Source organism: Dermochelys coriacea, chromosome 8, assembly GCF_009764565.3.
Source record: "Dermochelys coriacea isolate rDerCor1 chromosome 8, rDerCor1.pri.v4, whole genome shotgun sequence".
NCBI classification, from domain to species: domain Eukaryota; kingdom Metazoa; phylum Chordata; order Testudines; family Dermochelyidae; genus Dermochelys; species Dermochelys coriacea.
The window spans coordinates 101,336,431-101,355,554 of NC_050075.1; the positions used below are offsets into that span (position 1 = coordinate 101,336,431).

At 46.5% G+C, this 19,124-nt stretch overlaps 1 protein-coding gene across 2 annotated transcripts in view; it reads right to left on the bottom strand.

Moving 5' to 3' along the window:
- The window catches only part of SLC5A9 (solute carrier family 5 member 9), a 45,817-nt gene that overhangs the window by 13,228 nt on the left and 13,465 nt on the right, over positions 1-19,124 (bottom strand). For both annotated transcript variants that reach the window (XM_043490935.1, XM_038413094.2), the window contains exons 4-13: positions 18,072-18,176; positions 15,612-15,776; positions 12,532-12,637; positions 11,446-11,526; positions 10,439-10,644; positions 9,774-9,909; positions 8,254-8,361; positions 6,666-6,816; positions 5,263-5,431; positions 3,372-3,587 (exon numbers count right to left, since the gene is read on the bottom strand). In XM_043490935.1, coding sequence (XP_043346870.1) covers positions 3,372-3,587; positions 5,263-5,431; positions 6,666-6,816; positions 8,254-8,361; positions 9,774-9,909; positions 10,439-10,644; positions 11,446-11,526; positions 12,532-12,637; positions 15,612-15,776; positions 18,072-18,176 — 1,443 coding nt within the window. The remainder of the gene's footprint in view (positions 1-3,371; positions 3,588-5,262; positions 5,432-6,665; positions 6,817-8,253; positions 8,362-9,773; positions 9,910-10,438; positions 10,645-11,445; positions 11,527-12,531; positions 12,638-15,611; positions 15,777-18,071; positions 18,177-19,124) is intronic.

Consider the following 19,124-nt stretch of genomic DNA (forward strand, 5'->3'; position numbering starts at 1 on the left):
TAATACAAATTAATAATAATACAAAATTTAAAATGCTGGTTTGGAGCATTTTAACTGAATTTGAATTTCCATCCAAATAGAGTTTGACACAATTCACAAGTAAAAAATGAATAATCATCTAGCAAATAAAAAAATGCATCATTTTCTAACATAATGTCCAAATTAAGAATCCGAATAAATGCACGTTAAGCTATATAATTAAGGCTAAGTTTTTATCATGGGTATTTTTAGTAAAAGTCAGGGACCGGTCACGGGAAATAAACAAAAATTCATGGCAGCCCATGACCGGTCCCTGACTTTCACTAAAAATATTGCTGACAAAAGGGAGAGGTGGGATCAGCACCCACTGTTGCTGGGGCTCCCAGGTCCCCCTCTGATGCAATGCCTGGGAGCTTCAGGGTTCCCCTGCCCTGGGGCTGGGCTGCTGCTGGGTGCCCTCGCCTGGGCAGCTGGTAGCTACAGGGTCCCCCAGCTGCTGACTCTGGCCAGCTTATTTAGCCTTCAGAAGAGAAGAGTGAGGGGGGATTTGATAGCTGCTTTCAACTACCTGAAAGGGGGGTTTCAAAGAGGATGGATCTAGACTGTTCTCAGTAGTGGCAGATGACAGAACAAGGATCAATGGTCTCCAGTTGCAGTGGGGGAGGTCTAGGTTGGACATTAGGAAACACTATTTCACTAGGAGGGTGGTGAAGCACTGGAATGGGTTATCTAGGGAGGTAGTGGAATCTCCACCCTTAGAGGTTTTTAAGGCCAGGCTTGACAAAGGCCTGGCTGGGATGATTTAGTTGGTGTTGGTCCTGCTTTGAGCAGGGTGGTTTTGACTAGATGACCTACTGAGGTCTCTTCCAACTCTAATCTTCCATGATTTATGGGCAGCACTGATTCTATGATTTATGCGCCATGGGTGGGCAGCTGTGCGGGGTCCCCCCCACTAGGTTGGGGGCTGGGGGCTGCAAGCTCGGGGCTGGGTGGGAGCTCCAGCCCCAGGGCAGAAAATGTCACGGAGGTCAATGTCATGTGTCATAATCACAGCCTTACATATAATTGATTAAATAAATGTGTTTAAGTTTGGTGCATCCTGGTCAGCAAAAATTTCATGTAAAGGCTATATTTGCAAATTGACATGTTTTAATGGTTATCAACCAATGAGAATCAATAGGAAAATAACTAAAATGTATAAATGCAAGACTCAATTAAACATCAGGATTTAAATCAAAGTTTCCTGCCTACTGATTTAAATCATGAGTAATGTTGGTGATTTCAATCACTTGGATTTAAATCTATCCCCCTGAAGCCAGGTTGCAGTAACAAAAAGTCACTAACATCTGAATACTGCTCTATGGGCGATGTCCAGCCAGTGGTCTCAGCTCAGTGAGCACTGCATAGGCAATTCCATCTCTAGTGACACTTCCCATGCCATCTGCCCAGTCTCAGCACATAGCCCACAGACTGACTCTGACAGGAAAAAGCTCCCTTCTGAATACCCCTGAAGCACCAGGGTGGGATAACGTAGGGAAGCAGTCAACTCTGTGCAGGGCTGTTGGGCCACCACCCATCCCAGTGAAACCCAACCGGACTGCCCTGGCTGAGCCCTGCTGACTCAAACCTCTGGGAATGTCACAAGGGCCATGTCATGGGATCAGAGGAGGCACTGGGTAGAAGATTCACCATCCCAGGGGAGGTCAGTGGAGATGAGAATGAAACGAGTTAGGGGTCGAGTGTCACAGCCCTGACCCAGCCAGGTAGAGGCCCTGCTAATTCCCCAACTCATTGTTATACTGGCTGCAGCCTAAATTCCCACGGTGAGCAAAAGGGTCGAGGGGGGGCAGTGAAGGAAGAGCCCTGTCTGCACTGCCCCCTTACTCACTGGCCAGAGTAGCTGGCCAGGTGCACAATGGGGAGCCACCACAAGGGCTCCAGAGCAAAGGGGTGAGGAAGTGAGGGACAGGGAGGAATTGGGACTCAGAGGGTAGAGATGCGCTGGAGATGAAGGAGACTTACCTGCACTAGCTCTGCCAGAGACAGCATGCTAAAAATAGAAGTGTAGCTGTGCCAGCAGGATCTAGCCTCTCCAAGTACGATCCCATCCGAAACTGTAGGGATGTACCTGGGCGATCAGTCCCTCCTGCTGCAGCTTCCCTTCTAGTTCTAGTGCTCTAACTAGTGTGGGTATATCCCCTAGAGCTAGAAATGGCCCCTGCCAGCCCCTGTGTTTCCTGGGGCTCCATTCTTGCTCTGCTCTGCTCCTGCCTCAGAGCACCACCCCTTACTCGGGGCAGATTGTAAGGTTACCTTTTAGCCCATCATGTTGATTCACTCGCTTCTCATGCACAATTGCCATAAATTCTGGCAGGATTTACACTCAAGCATGGAGAAAAGAATGAAACGCCATGATGCCTCAGAAGGGTGGATTCTTCATCACTGACCACTTTGAAATCAAGATTGGATGTTTTTCTAAAAGATCTTCTCTAGGAATTATTTTGGGGAAGTTCTATGGCCTGCGGTCTACAGGACGTTACAGTGGTCCCTTCTGACCTTGGCCTCTATGAAGGTCATTTTATCCTCCTCCACATGGGATCAAATTCACCCCCACTTAACTCTATTGAAGACAATGGAGATACACCGGGGCTACATGTGGCCCAGATAATCTATATATCCCATACCCCATTCAGAAATTCGTTTAAAAAAACACTCATGGAACATGGTTGCACCTGATGGTTTTTTTTCCTTTTCCTGACCCCAATTTTTATGCAACTGCTCAGTAAACCAAACCTCCTTAGACCCTAAACTACTTGACAGTATCTCTTTAAGCTCACTCTCAATAAAACCTTAACCTTTATGCACAGTTCTGTTTTAATACGTAAGTAAAAGAAAGTTGCTTTCTTCTGTACCATGCCATTATGTTGTTAAATGTAATTTAGGCTGGAATGTTATTTCTCTAAATGCCAGTGTTGCAAAGATATTAATCTTGTTTGCTTGCAAGATTGATGGGGGCTTTGCTGAAATAGGGCAGAAGCTTCAATTAGATCCATTTAATTCCTTCTCAGCAACATACAGTAATATGATTTCCCCCCCACACACACTTGTTTTCCTTCTCTCCCAGATATGATGTGCTGTGGTGTGTGTGTGCAGAGCTGAACACACACCATGGGAACTCACACTCCATTTCAATAGTTCATTGAGCCCCAAGCAATGTTAATACTCTGAGCCTTGGAAAACAGAAGGGCTTGGGAAAGGTGCTTCTTTGTAGATGTGCACTATAGGCCCTGAGACCTCAGCAATAGGAGAGACAGGGCTGTACAGATCAGAGAGTCCTCTTGGACCCTATGATGGGGAGGGGCTTGCAAGGTTTGAACTGGAGAGCCGCTTACCTTTTCCTCTGGGATTGGTGGGGTGCAGAGACTAATCAGGATAATGACGATGCCCGTGAGCACGCAGAGAATGAGGGCAAAGTACAGGTAGTGCACATCCTTTAGGACAGCTGGTCTTGGGTCCTCCTCACCACAGGATGGCACCCCATAGGAAAACTCCATGATCATTCGAATGCCACCTACTACCAGCCCAAACAGGAGGCCCCAGAAAGCACCCTGTGAAGAAAACATGGGAAGAGATGCATAAGGAAGTGGGGGATAATTGAAAGCATCTTTGTGTGTGGGGTTTTTATAGTCCCTTTCTGGGAATGATCCCTTCTCTCCTGGATGGAGTCAACAGAGCAGGACAGCAAGGGAGGGGAATTCATTCTTGCTCGATACCTTTAATGGCCCTCAGAACTTGTAATCCACACATCCCCCCCCTTCTAACTGCGAGACAGACACATCAGACCCGAGTGACTAAGGTCCTTCCATTGATTTCAGTGAGGCTCTCTGTGGGTGCAAGGTTCCACTGAGGTTCATCTCATTGCAGGATTGGGACCCATTGGTCTATCTAGTCCAATGGTGTGTCTCAGACAGTGGCCACCCCACATGCTTCAGAAACAGGGGTAAAAGCCCTTGGAAGACTCTGCAGTCCTTCCCGGGGGAGACATTTGATTCTGGCCACACCATAAACGGGGAGAGACCGAACCATAAGAAAGGTTAGAAAGAAACCTTCCTTAAAGGTTTTTAAGCTCAGGCTTGACAAAGCCCTGGTTGGGATGATTTAGTTGGGGATTGGTCCTGCTTTGAGCAGGGGTTGGACTAGATGACCTCCTGAGGTCCCTTCCAACCCTGATATTCTATGTTCTCTGATGGTTTGAGCTTCATATGGGGCTGTCACTGGAAAAGGGAGGGAGGGTTCATTTTCACTGCCACCTTGTTTTCAAGGGGTCCAGCAAAAATGTCTGATTTTCCAGAAATAATTGGGACCCTGAGCTAGGGTCAGAAATCCTTTATGGGTTTTTTTCTGCCTCAAAGGCTGAGCCTGTGTCTGGAGCAGAACCAGGTCCCAGTGGAAATTTCAAAACAATGGGATTAAACAGCCTCAGTGATGCTCCCCCTTCTTGCTGACAGTGGAAAGAAGAGGGCACAGAGAGACACAAGGGAACGGTGTAAGTCTGAGTCTCCACCTCTGTATATTGGACTGGAGGGAAGCCAAACATGGTAGGTGTTTTATAAATGAATTTCGAGCTATTGAAAGGTGCTGGATGGACAGACTTCAATGGAGCTAGAACAAGTTTTACCAGCTGAGGATCTGTCTCCTAGAGACTAAGGCCAGATCCTCAAAGTTATGGGAGTTAGGAACCTTTGAAGATCTAGGCCTAAGGCCCTCTCTGTACTTAGAGCAGTTACAGCACAGACAACGGGAGTTTGCCCCTCACTGACTTAGACCTAGAGGGACCACTTCTAGGAGTACAAAGCTAGTTGAGTTTCCATGGCCCCTCTGCTGAAGCTGCCAGTTAGCCCGAGTTGTGGTGGCTTCTGCGAAGCTGACACCCATCCAATAGAAACAGGCATAAGGCCCACTAACTCATGCCACTAAGTCACTTGGTGATAGTCACAGCTTTGCTGGGCTGGGTTTGAATGGGTGACCTAGAGATGAAAGGTTCTATAGATCAGTCCCAGTCCCCCAACCATCCTGTCCTGTGAAATTTCCTGTTTAAAATCATTTTATTGTTAATCCCAAACAACTGAAATCAGTTCTAACTCCTCTGATTTCTAATTTTTCTACTTAGTGGTAAGCAACAATCCACTTGAATGTTTACTAAGAACACAAACACGAACACCCACACACACCCTGAGGTGGTACTGCTATTCATACTGGCCCAGTCACTGATTCCTCACTTACGGGCTCATTGATCCTCTTGCAGAAGATTGCCAGGATGAAGAGGGCAGTAATTGGTGGGGCCAGATAACTGGTTATGGACTGAATGTAGTCAAAGAGTTGGCCGCTGTTGGATATCTGAATGATGGGAATCCAGAGAATACTGATGACGATGAGAATGAGAACAAACACTCTGGAAGACCGGAGATTGGAACAAAGAGTATTAGCTCTGCATGCTTTAGAATCCTCCTGGAAATGCAATCCCCAATCAAGAGACACTTCCTTATGTTTTCAATGAATTCTAGGGAAAATCATTGTGCACCCTGAGTGAATTCCTCATCTGAAGTGAAATCTAGGACAGGTTTCTCCTGGTAACCTCTCCTAAGGAGGATGGCTAACAACCCTTTGCTGAGATCTGATCAGAGTGCACAAATTAAGCTGTGTGGAGCCTTGTAAGGACCTGAATGGGAGAGATCAAGGAGAATCCAGAGTGCTGCAAGAAGTGGTGCAAGTGGTTCTGTGCATGGCAATCTCAGGGCTAACTGACCCATTACTGCCCCAGTAGCCTGACACGTTTTTAGTAGGAACTGTTGGAGGCATTGTCTCTTGGATGAGACAGAGACCCTGACAACTTGTGATCATGGAAATCCCACAGCCACCTTTCAGAAGAGTAGAGGTGTTTAGTGCCTTCACCAAATTTCAACTAAGTCATTACCTCCTACTTAATAAAATTCCCATCGAAGTTTCAGCGGCATAAAATATCCTCCTTCATTTCTGCCTTGAGCTGGTGTGCCATGTTGATTTCACCCCTCTCTATCCTTCACCTAACTCACAGGGATGTTTTGAAGCTTACTTAATGTGTTAATGTGTGTGACCTCAGATAAAAGGCTCTACAGACATGCCGATTTTTATTAACAGTGTTAGTGGGAAGGGAACTGTTTTACAGCCTGGGTGTAATGCAGTATTGGAGTCTGCCAATAGAAGGTGCCTTGATTTCACTATGGATCGTGTTTAGGACAGGAGTCTATGATACATTTAGAGAACACAGAAGAAATAATCTCTCCAGGTCAGTGGCAAATTGAGCCTGTCTATGTAACTGAATCTACTCCACGTAAAGTTGGGAAACATAACTCATCTCAGGTTTTACTTTTTTCATTAATATGCATGTTAATTTTCACCTGTTTTTTCCCCTCCCTCTTAGAGATACGCTCTTGTTCAAATAAGAATTGATTCAGGGCAGTTCTTTGGCCTGTACTGTACAGGAGGTCAGATGAGATGATCACAGTGGTCTCTCCTGGACTTGGAATCTATGAACCCCGGAGCCCAGATTAGGACATTTTGGAGAGTTTAAGACCTGCCATCAAAATAACAACAAAAAATGGTCTCAGCCTAAAACACGCAGCGAAGCCATAAGGAAGTGAGAGGACCTGCCAACAATCATGAGCTCCTGCTCTGTGGCTTTCTTGCGGAGCCGCTGCCAGATATCTATGGCGAAGAGCGTGCTGCTGCTGTTGAAGATCGAGGTGAGGGAACTCATCAGGGCTGCCATCATCACAGCTATCATCAAACCCCGTAGTCCTGGGAAGCCAACAAGGAAAATTTGGTTCAGATCGTTGGTCTTTTAGCTCCTGCATTATGTGCTGCATATGAACATAAACAGAGTCCAGAGAGCTCTTTTTTAGAACTAGTGTCAGGGTTCCTTCCCCACTCTGAACTCTAGGGTACAGATGTGGGGACCCTCTTGAAAGACCCCCTAAGTTTATTCTTACCAGCTTAGGTTAAAAACTTCCCCAAGGTACAAACTTTGCCTTGTCCTTGAAACTATGCTGCCACCACCAAGCATTTTAAACCAAGAACAGGGAAAGAGACCACTTGGAGACGTCTTCCCCCAAAATATCCCCCCAAGTCCTATCCACCCCCTTTCCTGGGGAGGCTTGAGAATAATATCCTAACCAATTTATTACAAAATCATCAAAGACCAAACCCCTGGATCTTGGAACAATGGAAAAATCATTCAGGTTCTTAAAAGAAGGATTTATTTAAAAAAAGAAAGGTAAAAATCATCTCTGTAAAATCCGGATGGAAAATACTTTACAGGGTATTCAGATTTAAAACACAGAGGATCTCCCTCTGGGCAAAACCTTAAAGTTACAGAAAACAGGAATAAACCTCCCTCTTAACACAGGGAAAAGTCACATAAAACAAAAGATAAACTAATCTCTCTTGCCTGGTTTACCTATACTAGTTGCAATATTGGAGACTTGGATTAGGATGGGTTGAAGAAGATGGATTTCTGTCTGGCCTCTCTCAGTCCCAAGAGAGAATAACCACGTAAACAAAGAGCATAAACAAAAGCCATCCCCCCACCCCCTAGATTTGGAGGTATCTTGTCCCCTTATCAGTCCTTTGGGTCAGGTGCCAGCCAGGTTAGCTGAGCTTCTTAACCCTTTACAGGTAACAGGATGTTGCCTCTGGCCAGGAAGGATTTTATAGCACTGTATACAGAAGGGTGGTTACCCTTCCCTTTATATTTATGACAGATAGTCAACATTTAAGGTCAAATTCTTTTTTTTTTAATGTCGTTTTTTCAAAATAAAAAATTTCCAGGAACATTTTTTTTCTTTAGAATTTTAATCTTTCTATTAAAAATGTGAAAACTAAAAAGTTTAGTGGAAAAATTGGAAAATTTCCATAACATTTTTTGAAAAATATGTTGATTTTTTTGGTTTCTTTTGATATTTTGCCATAGCAAACACTTTATTCTTTTCCATGCAATGCGTCTACTTCTATTTATCCATCTATTTATCCATCAGTTTGTCAAACACACACATACACGCTTGCCTGCTACATAATGGAAAAGAAAACTTTGCTATCTTTTAATTTGTTTACCAATTCAACTGATAGTTGCATGACATTAGTTCCTCATATTGTTAGCTCAAAAGGCCGCTTCATTCCAAAGACACAGCTGTTCAGCACTAGTACAAGCCCATCCCCCTAGGAATACAGCTTTCTCACCTACAGGCATGAGTCCCATTACGAGCTTAGGATAGGCAATGTTAGAACAACCCACTTTTGCTCCACAGACGGTTTCACAGACTTTCGGGTCCACACATCCCACTTCATCTGAAGCAGAAAGGAAAAATTAGAAACCGGATAAGCCATCTTAAACCTCCTTTGTGGCATATCTACTCCAGCTATTGGAAACTGTCTTAAAGAAATTGATTTCTTGATACCTTATTATTTAATATAAGTCAGTAAAATAGCAAGAACAGTTTTCCAAGCTATAGCAATGGGAGCCAAAGAACATTTTGGGTCCCCAAATAAAGGTGGAGCCTCATGATGACACACTGCAAACTTGGCTCAGAGAAGATGGAACGCTTCACCCCTAGATGGTTTGGTGGCAGCCGGGATTGAACCTGGGACCTCTGGTTCTAAACCCATGAGTCTTGACTGACTATGCTAAAAGAACCAGCTCATCCATCTCTCTCTGTGACCCAGCCATCACTAGAGGGGGACAGAGGAAACATGCATTGCAGCCCGACTTGGCTCCCCCTGCACCTAGTGCATTCACTGCAATCCTATCCAAAGCAACAGTGAGAATCTGAGGACTCACTGGGTCTAATACAGCTTGGTCTGGGTGGCGGAGATGAGGGGAGATCTTGCTTCTTTCCACAAGAAGAATCTCAGCCTGGCAGTTGCCTACCCTGCAGAACCCATGACAAAGCGGGAGGAAGAGGGGTGATTCAGGTGAAATACTTTTTACTATTACATCAACGTCATAACGGAACAAACCAGATTCCATGTCTGACTCAAAAGACCCGCCCCTAAAGTCTGTATGGGTCTGTCTACACTGCATTGTAAACTCAGGTCTGTGGGACCTGGGCTGTGGACTCAGTGTTTGCAAGCCTGTGTTGAGCACCTACACTGCATTGTAAACCTGGGCTTCCAGTTGCTGGATGTGCTGACATGTCCATACTGCATTATGCAGACCTTCCGACTTGGGTTTGTGGCTTGACCTGCCTCCACACTACAAATTGACAAGGCTAGCACCCAGGTCACAGCAGGATTTGGGCTCTGATCCACTCCCATAGGAGGTTTCTAGGACCCGGGTCCTGAGTACTTCTTGACCTGAGTCAGACAGATTTGTGTGTGGACGGAAGGGGGAATTGGCTCAAATCTGAGTCAGAGCCTGGCCTTAGGGTGCAGTCTAAACATACCCTATGTCTCCATGTCTCTCTCTAGCCTACTCCCTTTTGTCTCCTATTAGATACACGCAGTGTCCACAAGATGGTATTCTGACACTTGCCCCTTGCAAATTTCCCAATGGCTTCTGCCACAGCTGTCCTAAAGCAGCACCCCAAACCTGGAAGTGAAGTCAGGGGCTGGGAAGCTACATCTGAATAGCTAACGGGTGTGAGCACTATCTGGAGATAAACCCTGGGACAAGATTGCTGAGCTCTGGCAGGTCTGCAATGACACAAGGACATTGTATTCACAACCCACGAACAGTCCAACTGTAAGGAACAGCAGCTTACCTGGGTAAAGAGCTCTGCTGATCATACCAGGCATGACAATGAAAAACATCGAGAGCATTTTCAAATAACCCGCCAGCACCGATCCACCCTTGGCATGGGAGAGGTTCTTGGCAGAGAGAGACCTTTGCACTATAACCTGCCGTCAGTAAAAATGGAAAGTGTTAAAAGAAAACCCTGCAGAGAGAAAACAGAGTCATCATCTAATGCAGGATACTTTCATCTCAAAGGATCCCAAAGCACTGTGCAAGCCTATTGGAAAATTCTCCTCTCTGATCTGCACGGCAGATCTCTGTTGCATGGTTCACTCTTGCTGACACCAGCGAGGGTCTGATTGCAGGAAATTTTCCCTTGCCCTTCACAGGCATCACTGCATGGTGATGATAGCTGCTCCCCACCATCAAAACAAGCTCCCCACCCCCAACACTCAGAAGCATTGAACTGCAACAGGAGCTGCACGAGCTTGAGTAGCGGAAAAAATGGGCAGGTTGGGTCTATCCCAGTCTGCAGCGGTGGAGACCCCCCAAAGACTGACAGATGGATACACACATTCGTCATTTCACTGACTCTGCAAACAGTGCAGCAGCCTGGAAAGGAAGATACTGGGATGAAAGGCGGAAGGAGAGAGAAAGAGAGAGAGAGAGAGAGAGAAAAGAGATTTACTTTACCTGATCAGTGCACCAACACCAGGTGGCCAGCACAGAGAGGCCGAAGATAAGCCCAGGCCAGGGAATGTCCCCAGTGACAGGGTTCCTGAGCATGTGGAAGGCGTCAGTGCGGGGGAGGTGACAGGTGGTGTTTGGGACGATGACACTGGGTATCATGGTGCTGTATTTCTCTTTAAGTCCTTCAAACCAGCCGACTTTTTCAAACCCTGAGAAAGAAGCAGCCAGTGGTTTAGGTTTGATGCCCTGCTCCAAGGTCTTTCATCCATCTTGTTCTCTCCCCTTCTTGCTTTTTCCCCCCCTCCTCTTTTTCTTGCTGTCCTCTCACATAGGTTTTGCTGGCCCAGTTGGCGTGTGCGGTGGGGGTAGCAGGATTGCACCCAGAAACGCTGGGATGCTAATGGGGTCTGTGGAACTCTGCAGTGCATTCTGGGTGAGGCAGCACCACAGAGTTCCCTTAGCAGTGGCATCATTACCCGGACTGGCAAGAAAGTGCCACTAGAACCCAGAGTCGCTGATCAAAACCCTCTGGAAGAGCCTAGGCAGGAAACCACACAGGAGGTAGCATTTGGGTTACCGTTTGGTAGGCAGGGCTTAGAGCAAAGTGCTAAGGGTCCATTTTTGTTTCCAGTGATTCTCTGGTAAATCCAGAGTAACTCCACTAGAGGAAAGCAGAAGAGATGGCTGAAACTCAAAGGAGTTACGGGCACCAGAGCAGAGTTCGACTCTGAGGATCTGATCCAGCAAGCCGCCCCGTCAGCTCCCAAAGGGAGCAAAAGGCATTCAACACCTTGCACAGCTAAAATAAGCATTTTGGAATAGACAAGGAAGCGGAGGAACTAGCTTGGTTTATGGGACCAGGTGCCCATTGTGCCTGTGCCTCCTGTTATTAATATTAAATGATGGGCCTCTGTTGAAAGAGGGGGAAAAATGCTCCCTAGGGCCTAGCTCAACATAAGGAACCTTGTTTGACTCAGACTGTAGGTAACACAGTCCCTCGTTCCTCTTACCTATAAAGGCGAGAACCGAAGCCCCGAGTACCATGATCACAGTCTGCAGCACATCTGTGTACATCACAGCCGTTAAACCACCTGTAGGGAGAAGGGCAAACAACAGAGGAAGAGAGAGCCAAAGGGTGAGGTAATATCCTTCCAACAGAATTTGGTCAGTTACAGATATTACCTCACCTATCACATCCTTCAATTAACATGGCTACAATCAGAGAGTAAGCAGGTCACCATATTTATATAAATGGCAAACTCTTCTGTGTTACCTGTGGGGGAGCTCTCCCCCCTCTGAGGACTCCTTCCTAGGTCTCAGTTCTGTCATTCTGAAAGGGACAACCAGGAGAGTCCTAGGTTGGTATTTATCTGGCCCCAGTTATTGCACTGCCTGACCTCCTCATAATCACCAATGGATCTGAGTCCCACAACACCTCTGTGAAGCACAGGAACATCATCTCCAATTTACCAGAGGGGAACTGAGGCACATATTAAGTCCCTTGCCCACAGTCACACCGGGAGTTGGTGGCTGAGCTGGGAACCCAGGTCTCCAGAAGCACAGTCTGGTGCCCTACCCACTAGACCATCATCAAAGGACCGGCAAATAATGCAAACATTTGGGCTAGGAGTTTTCAGCCTTCTATGGAGACCAAGGGGCCTTTAGACCTCAGAAGCACACTGCGGAAATGATCTGTTCCTAGAGCTCTTCAAAGACTGACTTCCAACTTGGGGAGTCAGGAAGAGCAGGAGAAGTGTTTGCATCTTGGAGCCAAATGTTCAAAGGCTCATGCAATGGTTGAGCCGTGCAAAATTGATAACAATTATTATATGCTTGTTTCATATGCTGCTCCCCTCCCTCTCTTTGTGCAGTCCTGCCCTGGAGAGGCGTAACTGAGCCCTAGCATTGCCCTGTTGATCTGCACGTAAGTCCATTACTAGGGAGCCTGATCTAAAGCTCAAAGTCAATGGAATTCTGTCCATTAACTCCAATGGGCTTTGGATTGGGCCCAGAATGCACAGAAGTAAAATGCATGGGGGAAGTGAGTCTTCACCAGACTCCAGATCAGTGTGCTGCTTTTAAGGCAGTATCATTACCAGCTATAGTGTAGACTGCTGTCACTGCTAGCAAGATCACGGTGGACAGGTAAAGGTTCCAGCCCAGGGAGACTTGGATGAACAGTGCTCCAGAGAAAATATCTGTCTGGAATAAGAGCAAGAAGAATTTGAGTCTCTAGTGGGTTACATTTATCAGCACTTCCCTGACATAATCGCCAGCCCACCAGAAGGCTCAAAACGTATTAGATGGGCAACCAGAAGGGAGGATGCTTTGAAAACGAGGGAGGGGGAGACAGAGGGGAAAAGGACAGACACAAGAGGATCAAGAAGGTGCACTGGGCTGTGGAGAGCATGGGGCCTGATTCAGTATTGCACTGTGGCTCCGTGTGCCAGGCCCGAGACACGTAAAAACCCTCCCCCTCAGGTTAATACCCCTAGTGTGGGGGGCCTTCTGGGGTGAGATCAGGTTGGCCTGTCCCTCAGCAGCTCTATACCCATGCAGTGGCTTGCAGAAGCCATTACAGCACAACTTAGAGCAGCCTGCGAGGGTTGTAAGTGGTTAGCACTTCATTCAGACGGGGTCAGAACTCCCTGCGTTCTAAGTGGGAAACGGCTCCTGGCATTGGAAAGGGCAACTAAATGAATACACGGTCAAGAGCATGAGTCACTGGGAAACAAGGGAGGGTCCCAAGTACTGTGGGTGTCATGAATGGTTAGTCTGAGCTCACTTTTCTAGTAGGTGGGGTCATCGGCATCTGTTAAAACTGAACATCTTGGTATCACCCTGGGCTTGGGAGACTACATGATCTAATGGTCAGAGTGATGGACTATCAGCTGGAAAGACCATGTGTGAGTAGCCAATGTCTTGTGCTTCAATCTATCTATTTCAAAATGGACCCTAGTCAGCTCCTCACTGGCATAGATCAGGGCTGCTCTAACTTCAATAACATTAGGCCTATTTATGCAGGCTGGAGATCTGAACTAGAGCTGCAGAAGCTCCTTGGGTTTTACTTTGTGGAGGGGGATAGTAAACGAGGCCAAATTGAAAAAAGCAGCATTAAAATTGAGATGCATCCATTGTAAATACAGAAGGTGGCACATAACAAGTGGAGAGGTTTTCTTCTGTATTAATCAATCCAAAAGCAATCTGTAAACCTGGGATGTGGAAAGATGCAGGCACTGTCCATGGGAAAGCGATACAGAATGGAGTGGTAAAGAGAGTGTTCCTCTCTGCCCCCAAATCATCTCCCTAAAATCCAGCTTCCATTAGACCGCCTGATCTTTACAGCCCTTAGATACACGAAGTGGTGAGGGGGCCGGCGGGGTGTGTGAAGAGCCTCCTGTACATAATGGAGTATGAGCTTTGTCTTCCCAGCAGGAAATATAAAGAGAACTGTGTCCACACACTTTGACCCCATCTCTCACTCAGCTCTCCGCTCTTCCTGGCAAGCAGGAGGATTATGAAACTGAGCAGCAAAGTTATTAACCTACTTTCCAGCAGGAAGTGCGGCATGAAAAATCCCCCTCATAACCAAACCTCCTGCTGTCGAGCCAGCCACTAAATACGCACTCTGAAAACAAAAGGTGTTACCTTAGAGAAAACACCTCCGAGACCAATAAGCTGAACCAGACACCCCTGTCAGATGCGTATGAATTAGCCTTAGAAGAGAGATCTCTGAGAATAAGCAGTGAACACTAAGTACACACCACTGAACCAAAAAGCATTGAAAAATACTGCTTCCCCCAAAGCCACCTTGTAGCTGTGATGAGCCTTGGGTAGCTGTAGGCTCCCTCCCTCCCAGTATCTGGTACCCTGCTGTACAGAGGAGCCTGCAGATGACTAGGCTGTGGTTAAGCACGGATGGGGAGGTGAATGTGAGCTCCATGTGCCAGAGTCCTCGGAGCGAGGCCTTTGATGCCACAGGACCAGAGCCCTAGAGACTGAAGTTCTGTATTTGCCTATGGAATAGGCATGACACAGGCAGCAGCAGTGCAGACTGCCCCACCAGTCTGGTCCACCTCTGGCCTTTAGGGACCACTTCTAGGGTGAAAATATAGCCCTGTGTTCATGGCCCATTCATTCCTACTTCTCTCAGCCGAGTCTGCTAACCAAATTGCTCCTACTCTGCGGATGGCACCTACAACATACTGTACTAAGGCCAGCAACTCCTCTCACAGAAGCTGACCAGAAGTCATCAGCCCAGAAGGGCATTTGGGCCCAGATCTTCAAAGGTATTTAGGCTTCAGACTTCCACTGGCAGAAGGATCTGTGAGGATCCGGGCCTTAGTCACTACAGATGTGGGCTGAAAGTAAACTTAGAGATATTGGCTTCGAGACAAAAGACTGTCGTTCCCGTTACCAGTCCCTTGAACTAGCTAGTCCCCTGGGTAATGAATATCTCCTGTGCCTAAGAATTTGCACTACAATCCTCTCTCTGGGTGCACAGGTAACTCCCGTTAATGCACTGAGCATTGAATAAAAGAAAAGGAGGACTTGTGGCACCTTAGAGACTAACAAATGTATTTGAGCATAAGCTTTTGTGAGCTACAGCTCACTTTCTTTGCAGCATGCAAATGATCGGAAGCTGATATTGCTTCATGTGCCATAAAATGCTACTGGCTTGTAACTAATAATGCTTTAAGAACCCTGTGCTTTGCCTTAAGGTGGAATACATTTCCCATTCATCTTACAGATTGAAATAATAGAAGCAATTCATGACGATGGAGGAACTAGAGATAACACCAGTTGTTTCCTTAAAATATAATTCTTAAAACTAGAAATTTCAGTAAAGAAAATAATCATAGAAATACTATTACTTTAAGATTATTTTGCAAAGAATTTAATCAACACAAGATGCAATGGATCAGATCCTCAGATGGTGTACATTACTTTGGTGTACATGGAAGTCAATTTGGAGCTAAGCCAATTTACACCAGCTGAGGATCTTGTCTGATATATGGGGAGGAGTATTGGGGGAAGCAAGAGGGCATTTATGGTGCATAATGTGTTCCTTAATTATTTGTAACGTTACTGTAAGGTTCACAGAGTGATTACCCTGCCTCTGTCTATGAAGCCAGCTTGCTGTAGACACAATGTTGCTTTCCAATGGGATACATACTGATATCTTGGTGAATATATAGAGAATGAGGGACAGTACGGACATGTAGATTTGAATCCTCTGTCCTCCAAATCTCTTCTTCAGGTACTCGGGCATTGTGACAACTCCTGCAGCAATGTAAACAGGCACAAAAATCCAGCCGAGGGCCAGCAGCGCCCAGGTAGCCTGGCAATGGGGAGGAAGGAAAAGAAAGTGCCATAATTAAACACATGTGACAGACTCTCCACAATGGAAATTCTCTGTACATGTCATGAGAGTATCAGACAGCATGGGAATATGGTATCTCTAAGGGAGAGTATTGCTCTGCCATACAGACAGGAAAATCCAGGGACTTGGGGGTTACAAGGTGGTAGATGGGTGAATGAGAACAGGATGAGCATGGCTGTCAGTACAGTGACAAGCCTTTGGAGATCTCTTGTCTCTCTCTTTTTTATAGGATGTCAGATCCTGTTCCACTTCCTTGTCTCCTTGGCAAGATTTCCAATTCATTGCACTAGGTCTATAAAAGGAAATGTAGTATTTGGTGACCTTTGGTACCAGCGGCATTACCCCTATGCCAAGGATCTAAGGCCCAGGAAGTTAGGAGCCTAAATACTTTTGAGGATCTGGGTCTAACTGACCTTCAGGCTCCCAGCTTCAGAGAAGCCTTCGAGCATCTCATGATTTTTGCAGGATGGTATGACTCGGTTAGCAGATGAGGATGCTGAATGAACAGAATCTTTCTGAGCAGCAGATAGAGAAGCAACAGGAAGACTCTGATGGACTTTTGGACAACTTTCTGTGTGATTGAACTGGATTTGCACCTGCACATGGTAAAACCAGTGGCAATGCAGATCCAGCATGACATGGATCATTTGTTTTGGATGAAGTGTCTTTTGGGAGTTTAAAGTTCTCTCTCCCATCATACTCTGCTGCTCCAAAATCCAGCCCAGGCCAAAATGGAGAAGTTAAAATGAGTGGAGTCATGTTTGCTCTCCATGATCATCAAAATATATCAATATGTCTGACGGTGCACAGGTCTGCAGGTAGACGCCATGTTTTCCTGAAAGGGCTTGTTAGTGCAAATTGGAATTCGCAACGGGACCCAAATCCCAACTCCCGTAGGCACCTTGAAAATACCAGCTGCAGTGAAAATATATACAAGAAAACTGATCTTGGGTGGATTCCTACTTGCCTCTTGGGGAATCAGTTGGCACCATTACCAGGCTCTGCTCAAGGGAGGCCTTGGAATGGAACAGTAGAGATTTTGAGTGATCAGATTGATGAGTATTGCAGGAAAACTAGCACCAGACTTACTCCTAGCCAGTGCAGCTAGTAATTCCTCTTGAGTTGTACATGCTACACCTAGTATTCATGCTCTTAGAAGGGTCAGCGGCTAACCTCCAATTGATTTCAATAGGCCCCAATTCACACCAAGTTGCTGAACACAGAAACACACATTTTGGAACCTGAAATGTTATTACAGTGTTGCTAGCTCTTGTGGTTTTATGGTGAGTCTTGTGTGTAGGGTTGCCAGCAGTCCCTTATTACAGGGGTTCACAACCTTTTTCTTTCTGAGGCCCCCCCCGACATGCTATAAAAATTCCACAGCCCACTTGTGCCACAACTGTTTTTCTGCATATAAAAGCCAGGGCCAGTGTTATGGATTAATAAGCAGGGCAATTGCCTGGGGCCCCACACCACAGAGGGCCCCGCAAAACTAAGATGCTCAGGCTTTGAGGGTCCTCAGACTTCAGCAGGGGCCCAGACTTCAGCCTTGCATGGTGGGGCTTTCACTTTTTGCCCTGGGCCCCAGTGAGTCTAATACCAGCTCTGCTTGGTGGCCCACTAAAACCTGCTCGTGGCCTGGATGAGAATTACTGCCTTGTTACAAGGGATGTCCCTTATTTTTTCATCTCTGTACAACAAGATTGGGAGTTGATGAGCACTGCAAAAAGCAGGACTAAATACCCCTGGCAAATGTAGGCAAATACTGCTTATTATTAATTATAATAAAATAATAAAAAATAACAATAATATCAGGAGGAAGGGTGGGGAGGGGGTGATAACACAGTCCCTTATTTTGAAATACAATGTTGGCAACCCTACTTTGCGAGACGTGTTGTTTTCCCTAAAGCCCCAGGTCCTGGAATCCTGTTACTATGTGAGAATCTCAACTTTTATTTTCTAAAAACTTAGTTTCTAGCCTTCACGGCTGCAAAGCACAGCCTAAAAACGTGACGTGGGAGCTCCCTGAAGGTTCAGTAAGCAGCAGTTTAAAGAAAAAGAACCACAACATTGACATATTTTAAGTCTCGTGATTTTTAAGACAATCTCGTGATTTTTAGGGGGCCTGATTCAGGAGTTGTGAGCACTGCGGGGGGTGGGGGGGAGGCTTGACAATACTGTTAATAACAGATTCATGGAACCCACACCCTGCCCCCTTGTAAACTGTAACTCCAGGGCAGCCTGGATTCTTACATTCCACTCAAAGCCCCCGACGGCGAGGCCCCCAGCTGCTCCTGTGCCTGCTAGGCCGATGAACAAGCCACTGCCCACGTTGCTTGACATCAGGGAGGCTCCAATCTGGAATACACAGCACAGGCTGAGAATGCAGAGAGTCATTGCAAGTAGTTTCTAAGCAACATAAAGCTCTTCCCTATGGCCCATCCTGCTGTCACGTCGGAGCTGTTGTCTGATGAATTTTGGGTTTTTTTAAAGGATACCGTGCTTTGACTTCTTAAAGTACTCCAACGTATGTGAGTCTGCCCCCTGGTGCCGGCCCTCATCCAGTCAGTTTTCATTCAGTCATGGACTTCAGTGGGAGTTTTCCCTTCGACAGACACCACTGTGGAGTTGTCTTCGTGAACGCCGAGGAGCTCAGATACACCAGTGAGAGATACCCACAGCAGTTACATAGGTAAATGGATGGATAAGGTCCGAGCACAGATTCAGGATGGGGCCCATTTGAAACAAGCCCTTGTTCCCTTTTAAGTTTATGTATTGTAACCATGTACATTATTGTGGACCCTCTTTATGGCTTATTCCAATCTATGGGTATTCCATGAAGTGCAAGGAATACATTTACTGCTTTGCCCCCAGAGTATCGATGCAGGTTGCGGGACCCACCCCAGACACTGTTGCTCCCTTGGGATCCATCCCACTGGAGATCCCCTTCCTCAGCTGCAGCTGTTGCCCTATGTGCCACCCTAACAAAGTGGGTGAGATGGAGTCGTGTTAACAGGGGTGCCCCCGGTCCACCTCTAAAGGGGATCCCCAACCACAGCAGAGTCCCCAGGGAAGAATGAATGCAGCTCCAGGTGGTGGCATGTTTTCTGGATAAGGTCTGCAAGCTTGGGGTGGGGGGGGTGCATGTGTGAGAGCAATTTGCATCCTTAAGCTGCACCTATACCTCTCTTGGCCTATTCAGTCCCCGCCCCCTGTGCAGGTCCCGCCTCCCAGACTAGCAGAGGAGCTAGTTGCAATGTCTGGAGAATGGGCTGGCACCATGGCAGTGTCTGAGATGCCCTACAG